The following is a 9,621-nucleotide window of genomic DNA, read 5'->3' as shown; positions in this document are numbered from 1 at the left end:
GGTTGGGCAATAAGGGACGTCTTTAAACTTGGAGGGAGCAGTCCCAGCTGTGGTGTGGACAGACAGAAGTGTAGTAGAGACGTACGATACCCATGAGGCGGCTGCTGCAACAGCTCAGAGAAAAGGCAGAGGCTGACATGACAGAGAGATAACAGGGAAGGCAAGGGAAATGATATTTCAATGTAAAAGTCGCAAGACTTTAGGGATGGACTGGCTTTAAGAGAGGAGAGAGGTGGGGTATGTTGTCTTGACAATATTCAAGCATTCATGAATGAGGGTGGTGTCAATTGAAACCAGAAACACCAGGGGGAACAGGATTTGGGGTGTCCTACCGTTCATCTCCAGAACTTTCAATATTGGAAGCATATCCATGAACCAACTCCCGAGAGAGAGTGAATGGTTGTGCAGAGAAGACCTCTTTTAGGTACCATGGACAGCTCCAAAAGCCTCGGGCAAGACTCTGGTTCTTGACTTTGGTAGCCTTAAAATCAACAGGGCATTTTTAATATCCCCCCGCCCCCCAACCAGTTACACTCATAGGCTCAACCCGAGTCTGAGCTCCAATTTCTGGAAGAGGGGGTTCAAGATGCTACTTTGTAAACAAGCACCTCAGACCCTTCGTATAGGTACTTGAAGAAAATCTTCCAGGCCTCCTACAGAGGAGGCCTGGTGCCCTTGAAGTTATGGGTGGGCTTCAAGGCAGCTTATTCACACACTGAAATTCCTATCCAAAGAAACAAGACTTTTGGAGGAATGGAGAAGGGGCCATTTTCCTCCAGGACCCTTAAAATTAATATGCTTTCACTATTGGAAGTTCTTGAGATGAACGGGAGAGATGGTTGCATCACGATATGAACGTACTGAGTGCTACTGAACTGTGAATTACAAATTAGACTAAATGAGGATGGAGAGACGGCTCAGTGTTAAAGAGTGCTGGCTTGTTCATTTCCTGGCACCACACTGCAGGTCCCATCGGGGAATCCGATGTTCTCTTCTGGCCTCCTCCGGCATCAGGCGCATACATGGTACACATACATATATGTAGGCAAAAATATACATACACATAAAGTAATAAAAAGAGTTGATTAATGCATCTAGCTATACGGTTTTTATTATAATAAAAAGTGTTGTCCTCTACACTTTTTAGGAATCTGAAGGGCTTCTTCATTCCGCGGGAGATACCTGAAACCTGACAAAGGTGGTCTTCTGCCTCAGTCTGAGAAAGAGTCAATAAATGTAGTAGGTCTGGAGTTACCCCAGTGTATGTGGGACTGGGGAAACTGAGTCTCATGTTCGAGAAAGATGTCGCTCTTTCCAAGTCCTTCTCTTTCCAAGCTCGGGAGCCGGACAGGAACGCAACAACTCCTTTCACCCTCAACCTCACTATCAGCCATTCCTGGCCAGGCCTTGAAAGCTCAGAGCTTTGAGGCTTCTGAGGGCGCCAGGGCCTCAGCGGCTCTCTTCCCTCTTTCAAGATGGCCGCCGCCACCTCTGTGACAGGCCTGGTCACGTGGGCGCGCTCGCTTGTGAGGTCGCCGGGCCCCGGCAGGCGATTGTCCCTTGCCGGGCCCCGTCCCGAGGCGGCGACTATCCCTGTCAACCGGAGCCTGAGAGATCATGGCAACGGGCTCGGGCGGGGAGCGCGTGGCGGCGGCGGCGGCGGTAGCGGCGGCGGCAGTTTGGTCGCGGGCCGGGACGGCGGAGCGGCGGCGGAGGCGGCGGTGGCTGTGGCGCCGGCACCGGCCCTGAGCGTCATGTGGCGCAGCAGCCTCGAGCAGGAGTCAGCGGCCGGGTGGGAGACGGACGAGACGGCGGCGGCCGATTCGCTAGAGGCGGAGGAGGGAGAGCAGCTGGGTGTAGACGCTGGCGCGGCCGGGGAGCCCGAGCGCCCGGAGCGGGAGGAGCAGCCCAAGGCCGTGGGCCCGACCCTGACCCCGACGCGACGCCGCGCGACCGAGGAAGGAGATGTCCGCGTCGTCCGCCGGCTGCCGCCCGCGCTGCCCCAGGACTCGCCGAGGCCGGTGGCACGGGCCCTGAGCCATCTCGTGCAGGCCCGGGGCCGGAACCGGGGCTATCGGCGGAACGCGGACTCAGTGCGGCCGGTCACCGTGGACAGCTCCAAGGCTCGCACTTCCCTGGACGCGCTGAAGATCAGCCTTCGCCAGCTCAGGTGGAAGGAGGTGAGGCCCGCAGGCTCCGGCGCGGGGGGCACAGGGGGGTCGTCCCGAGGCCTGGCCCCCGGAGCCACTTCCCAGGTCAGGTCAGCTCGTCCCTGCCCTGCCCCCCTACAGCTGCAACCCTATGTCTGCAACCCTGGCCTCTTCGAACTCCTGGTTTATATGTCTGTCTTCTCCATTGGCCCCGGGGCCAGGAGCCACCTTCCAGTCTCGTATTTAATGTTTATTTAAAGTTTACTAAACTTTAGTGCTTAGAGTGCCACTCTTGGGCCAGGTTTACTCGACATCGCCTCGCTACGCTCTTCGACTTAGCTGTGAGACCTTGAGCAAGCTGCTTTTCTTTGGCCCCGTTAACCTTGGTAAAACGAAGCCAGTTCGTTCCTATTAGGGGCCTAGTGCCTAGTGATTGCACAAGATTTCAGCAAGTGACAACTTAACTTTCATCACCTTCCTTTCTTGCCACCACCACCACCACCACCACCACCACCACCACCACCACCACTGACACTGATTCAGGGGATGTAGCAAGTGACAGTAAGTGGGGGTGAACGCATGACTGAGGAGATGAATCAGTCACCCTTGAATTCAGTTCAGTCCTTTAAGGGGGCGGGCAGGGCAAAGCACCAACGAATCCAAGAGGTTTCTATTTTCATTGACCGAGTAGATGAAGCCAGCTGACTTTATTTACAGCATAGAAGCCATTTGGTGCGCTAAAGACTCCATGCGCAGACAGCATGAGGGCTCAGGTTCCAAGCCTTGTGCTGAGGCTGTGGTAGAAGTGGTTTAATGAAGTCGGAGACTGTGGAGAGATGACCGCAGGAAGGTCCTCCATCATCAGTATGTTGATGTCCCAGTGGAAGAGTTTGGTTTGGAGGGGAACAAGAGTGAAGTGTGAAGGGGTCTACCAATCCCAGGTGTCAGAGCCCCCTCGGCCTTAGGTGGAGGACTGGGGAGCCTCGGTTCTACTGTGTCTAAACTGTAGATAAAGTCCCATGTCCAGCCCAAAGATAGGCGGGCCAGGAAGGTAAACTCGGACTCGTCAGTGCTGCTGACCTAGTGAAGAGAGTCCAGGGATAAACTGCCTAAGAACTAAGGTGGCCAGTGAGCGCCTGTGCTTAGCTCAGCGCTGAGAAGAGACAGGGAGCAGACTTGGTTTTGCTCAGCCAACCCAGCTCAGGTTCAGTCCCTTATTTTGTAACTTTCCACTCTGTTGATACCGAGTTCTGTGCTGGGTCTAGGGAGTCACACTTCAAGTCCCCTTGTCTTCAAGCGTCCCTAGTTCAGTAGGGAATGAAATGCAGTAAGTAGTCCCGATGTCTGCAGGATCATTGCTGCTGCTGCTGCTGCTGCTGCTGCTGCTGCTGCTGCTGCTGCTGCCTTAAATGCTCCTCTCCCAGCTAGCTATGTGCATGGCTTTCTCTGTCACCTCTTGAGACGGCTGATCAGATAGCACATCCTGAGAGAGGTCTCCCAGGTGATGCTCCCAGCATCTCCAGCCCTCGCTGTTTGCTTCATAGCATGAACCTCTCTACCTGACATTGTGTTGTATTTGTTTATGGTCTGTTTTGTTCACCAGAATGTAAGCTCTTCAAGGGCAGGCATTTTGTTTTGTTACTGCTGTACTCGAAGTTGTCTGGCATATGGAAGTTGCTCAATAAATATCTGTTGAATGCATGAACACATCATGTGATGAGTGTCTCTATGTGCTGTGTGAGGCAGAGGAGGCCAACTTCAGTATACCTCCCTGGGGGAAGTGAAGCCCAAATGAGTCTTGAGTGTTGGCCAAAGTTATTAGTGATGTGGACTTTGGGTCTCTGGTAGAGGGAGTGGTACGGGCGAGCAGAGGGCATACAGTGCTTTGTAGCAGCACTGGCTGGCTGGATCATAGAGAGGGGTCAAGCATGGTTAGAGGAGGGAGCCAGGGTCAGATCATGTCACAGGACTTGGGCCCATTCTTGAAGGGAAACCTTTCAGGCCATTGCAGAAGTCCAAGGATCTTCAGTCTATTAGCTATACTACTGTGAACAAGTGAGGGACTTCTTCAGACCTGTTTGCTCAGCTGAATAACGAGGGTGGGTTTAGCAAATCCAGGCTCCCAGCATACCACTGTAACCACAAATTGACAATGTTAAACCCTTACATCAGTGAGCCCAGCAGAATACGTAGTTTCTAGGACCCTGCCTTGACCGCCCCTCCCATCCCAGGCCTGCCTTCTATCACTTGTAAAATGTGTTGACATGTAGGTAAAGATGCTCATTCTAGTGTCTTTGACTCCCAACAAAAAGCCTTCACTGTGACTTATGCCACCCTTCCTAAAGGTGGGGTCATATGACTTGTGTGGCTGGTGTCCCTGTCAGAGATACCCAGCAAATGAACAGTGGGACATTTGTAGAACAACACATATGTCATCAGATGCACCAGGGCATAGGATTTGGAAGCACCAGCCTCCAGAAACCTTCCAGTCCTTCTGACTTTATCCTTGATCGCTGTACTCTTAGCTTCTAAGACAAAGCAAATGCATGAGAAGTAATATAGATGAACTTGGAACTAACAAAGCACAAATACACAACTTCCGTAGGCTGTCTCTCATCCCTTTTGGGAGTGGTGTTTGACAAGATCCTTTCTAACTTGGGGCCGGTCGATGGGCGTGGCTCATGTCAGGGGTCCTTGAATGTTTAGCTGTGCTGCTCAAGATTGTGGGATATCCTGTTGGCTGGTTTTGGTGGAGGTGAGTGGGTAGCCCAGAAAAGAATGAGGTCATAGCCAGGAGTGGTGGCACATGCCTCTGATCCCAGGACTCAGGAGGCCAGGGCAGGAGGATTACAAGCTCAAGGCTGGGCTGGGCTACATAGCAAGACCTTGTTTCAAAAAAAACAAAACAAAACAAAACAAAACATAAATGTAGGAAGGTCATGACTACCAATCAATCCAAATGCCCCTGCTCTCTGCAGGTGTATAGGGAGAACCTTCCCACCATGGTCCACTTCCCAGGGGGCTGTGAGCTAGTGAGCCCTTGAATCCAGAAATGTGCCCAGCTACTGGGCGTACACATTCCCTTCTCTTCTCGGTTTCTTTTTAGTTCCACGTGTATCTAAAACCCACAGTGATGACTGAAATAACGAACCCTTCTGCAGCTCCTACTCAATACCAGACAAGTATTTAGAACTAACCACCCCACTACAGGAAGTGCATTATTGTATCCATTTTATAAATGGGGGAGCTGAAGTCCACGAAGGCTAACTTACGCCGGATCATAGAGTAACTTAGAGACAGAGATAGCATTTGCAATAGACACCCACCCCACCTGAGTCCAGGCTTCAGTTCCCAGCTCGCCTGCAAACTGCGGCGGTGGGTGTGAAGAAAAGAGGCTCCTGGTTGCGCAAGAGCTCCTGTTGAAGAGGCACAGAGCTGCAAACAGATGGCCACGGTCCCGCCTGGGGTCTGAGTGGGCAAAAGAAACCCCACACAGTGGGGACAAGGCAGGGAGTGGGGAGCAGGTCCCAGATACAAGAGTGATATGCTGGTGGCTCAGGGAGCACGTGGAGGGCAGAAAGATGCAGAAAGAACCAGCCCAGAGAGCCAGCTAAGACCATGCCAAGAAGTTTGTATCCCTGTCTGCCCTGCCTGGCAGCTTGTGGCTGTATGTCGACCCAGCTTCCTTTGCCCACATCTCTCATGTTAAGTCTGATGGTTAAGCCTTCAGCCTCTCAGTTCTGGACACCTGTGTCCACAGAGGTTTTCAATTTGTTTCTGTAAGAGCAAATTCACAGACGGTAGGCAGCTCTGTAAACTTGTAGATGTGAACATTTTCCAGGCTAGCAAAGGAAAGTCACATGTCCGAAAATCACCACTGACGAAGTCGATGGTTCCTGCTCACATTTGGAGACCCTAGAGAATTCTCTTCCCATCTCCTACATGTTTTTGTTTGTTTGCCGCCTTCATTAAAGGAGACCTTGGAGAAAAGACACAAGACAGAGAATAGATGGTGAGTGTGTGAGCCACCTTCCTTGGAGACAGCAGTTGTGTATGGGTGCCACTATTCCATGGACATGACATAGCATGAATGCAGCCTCAGGGAGATTAGATGGGAGCACATTTGTTGGCAATGGTTTGCATAGTCCTCACCCTTGGAGCTTTTACAGTGGGAACTCTCTTTCAGACACTCCAGTGTGTCTTTGAAAGGTCCCTGACTATCTTCAGCATATGCACACGACTGTCTTAACACATGTAACATGTGAAATACTTTTTATTAGGTGTATGTACTAGGTATGGTACCAAGTATTTAGTGGTACTCATTAAGAGTGGATTGAGGCCAGAACATGGTGGCACATGACTTTAATCCCAGTCCTTGGGAGGCAGAGGTAGGCAGATCTCTGAGTTTAAGGTCAGCCTGGTCTACAGAGTGAATTCCAAGACAGCACCAAAAGTAAACAAGCAAACGCATAGTGGATTGAGGAGCTGGAGAGATGGCTCAGTAATTTAGAGCACTGACTGTTGTTCCAGAGGACCCAGGTTCAATTCCCAACATCCTTATGGAGACTCACAACTGTAACTCAAGTCCCAGTAGATCCAATGTTCTCTTCTGGCCCCTGTCAGCATTGTTTGAGCACTGTGCACAGACATACATGCAGACAAAACACCCATGCACATAAAAATGAATAAATAAATGAATGAACGAGTGGATTGAAGGGCTGGCATAATGGCCCAGTGGGTAGAAGAGTTTGCCTCCAAGCTTGATGACCTGGAGTGTGATTTCTGGGACCCACGTGGTGGAAGATGAGAACTGACTACTGATCCTTGTAAGCTATTCTCTGCCTTCCACACAAGCATGCTTCTTTCTACATGCTTCACACACACACACACACACACACACACACACACACACACGTGCGCGCACGCACACACACTGAATGAACGGGGTTTGTAGAGTTAGCTCAGCAGTTAAAGAGAACTGACTGGTTTTCCAGAGGACCTGGGTTTGATTCCCAGCATCCACATGGTGGCTCACAACTGCAATGCCAGTTCCAGGGAGTCCTGATGCCCTCTTCTGACTTCCCCGGGCACCAGGCACTCTTGTGGGGCAGGCACTCTTGTTTACTGCAGTAAAACATTTAAGAAAACCAAGTGGTTGGGACACTTCCTGTTCTTTATCTCTTTCTCACACTAACCGCAGGCAGATGCTATCTCTCATCATCAGGAAAGATGAAGATGAAAAAATTGAGATTTGAGAGAGATTGGAACAGGGCTAGCCCAATGCCACATAGGTGACAAGTGGCAGAGCCATCCAGGACTAGAGTCTGTCAGCAGCGTACAATCCTAAACAATTGTTTTTGCTATTCCGTTGCTAAAAAGCAAGGAACCAGGCCATCACCCCCACCATTATTACTCCCGGGTAAAGGCTGGAGAAATGAAGCAGGCCCAGAATCTAAGCAAGAGAATCAGGCTTACCACAGACAGAAGTGTTCCAATACCCCCTTTGCGGGTGTTTTATAATTCTCCACTTTCTATCCCTCCTTTTCCCTATCCAACCTGCAACTCTCAAATGACAACAGAGTCACTCGGAACCAGGAGAGCCATATTACGAGCAGCACTTAAAAGAAAGCATGCTTAGACACACCCCGTCTGGCAGATGAACACTCAACACCCACTCCTTCCAAGACCTGCCTCGCCAAGGCACAGAGGCCATCCCCGGGCTCTCCGGTGGCTCCTCTGTGGAATGTTATAATGCTAGCGATTTGCATCTCTCTCTGGAGTCCTTCTGGGAAAAGGCAGAGTACAAAATGAAAACCAGGGTGCTTTCGCGCTCCCTCCCTTTCCAGTTTCAACGATAGTACAATTTATGTCATATTTTTGAAAAGAGCATTATACTTGAGAATAGTTTATGCCCCACTCCATCAAATGTTCTCCTTCAGCAGACATGTTATTTTAACGTCTACTCCACCAGAATTTCCCCTTTGCTAGTTAAACTTGTCATCACAGAGAAATCACAATTCACCGCGGCTGGTCTTTGAACAATAGATGTAATAGCTTCGACATCCAGATTAACTTCTTAAAGAGCCCCTTCAAGACAGTAAATTCCAGGGTTCATGCTCAGGGCCTGTAACTACTGCACATTAAGTTTTTCTTTAGCAGGTGTGGTATTTCCTGAGGCTGCTTTTAAAGGTGCAGAATACGTGCTGTGTGTACCGTACCTTCGTTTTTGCCGGCAGTTCTGGATCCTGGTTTTCTGTCAGCTCACGTTGAATGGAAAAATCTACCCTTGCCATTTTTTTCCCCCTTGAAATCTATTTCTGAAGAAGAGCATTATTGTAAAACTAATTGGTCTCTTTCAACTGTCTGCTTCGAGGAGGAGGACCAGGTGGCTGAGGGTTAAAATCCTTGCCATTAGCTGCTTAGAGTGTGGACTCTGTACGGACCCCCTGAGTGTCTGCTCCTTCAGCTGTGATGACACTTGCCCCGTCAAGTGTGTCTGTGAGAGGCACAGAGGAAGGCGCGGACATCACCGCGGCCCAGTGCTGGGCACACTGCTGGTTTTCGATTGGAGTTCCCTTCCTTCTACGGGGCAGTGAAGTCTGTATGTGTGCTCCGTCTTTGATCCACTTCATTAACTAGAAGGGAAAAGAAATGTCAGCCTGCTGATTAAGCTTTTTCCAAGCACATAGGACCATTCTTCGTGTCACAGGTATTTGTGACCCACATGTACCTGCTCTATTTGGGCTCTAGTGGTATGACAGATGGCAGACCTGGGGTGGCGGTACAGCACTGGGGATGGAGCCCAGGGTTGTGAGTGAGTGAGTGTGTGTGTGTGTGTGTGTGTGTGTGTGTGTGTGTGTGCATGCGCACGCGTATTCGTGCATGTGATGGATTTGACAGTTCCCTCTGTCACATGGCTTTGCATCCCAGACAAGCTGCTTCTCCTCTCTGAAGAGGTTCCTCATCGCTAAAACTGAGCATAGCTGTGAAGATTGTCATACAGTCCCAAGCACTTGGTACTTTGAACACATGAGGATGGGCTTAGCTTCTCTAATGCATTTCTGACATCTCAATTACATTTTATAACAAACGTCAATGACGTGAACAGGTGCATACGCTTGCTGTTTCTATATTTTGGGCCTCCCCCTCCTCCTTGTGCTCCCAGAGTGCCCCACCCAAAGGCCATTTTTAGGGCTGGAGAGAACATGGCTGTGTTTCTGCCCCGTAGGGTTAAAAGAGCATCTCTGTACCTTGTGTTCTCAGCTGCTTGGACATGTGTGCTTCCCTGGGCTTGTGAGCTGCCACAGTTTAGGAGTTGAGGAGTGAATCCCAGCAGGCATTTCCACCCTCCCCTACCCCCACCCCTGCTTCTGACATCTGAACACACCCCATCATCCTTGAGGAAGCTGGGGAATACGGGTGTTTGTCCCCCATGCTGTACCATCTGTCCTGGGGAAAGCCAGTTCATCAT

At 50.5% G+C, this 9,621-nt stretch overlaps 1 protein-coding gene across 6 annotated transcripts in view; it reads left to right on the top strand.

The window, feature by feature from the left end:
- The first annotated feature begins 1,091 nt into the window (after positions 1-1,091).
- Ttll11 (tubulin tyrosine ligase like 11) overlaps positions 1,092-9,621 on the top strand; it is a 225,108-nt gene continuing 216,578 nt past the window's right edge. For 3 of the 6 annotated variants that reach the window (XM_087654516.1, XM_087654515.1, XM_087654514.1), the window contains exon 1: positions 1,468-2,180. In XM_087654516.1, coding sequence (XP_087510642.1) covers positions 1,476-2,180 — 705 coding nt within the window. In that variant the 5' untranslated portion in view covers positions 1,468-1,475. 6 annotated transcript variants of the gene reach the window in all.

Source organism: Rattus norvegicus, chromosome 3 (assembly GCF_021556685.1).
Source record: "Rattus norvegicus strain SHRSP/BbbUtx chromosome 3, alternate assembly SHRSP_T2T, whole genome shotgun sequence".
In the NCBI taxonomy this organism is placed as follows: domain Eukaryota; kingdom Metazoa; phylum Chordata; class Mammalia; order Rodentia; family Muridae; genus Rattus; species Rattus norvegicus.
This window is presented reverse-complemented; position numbering and strand designations above follow the sequence as displayed.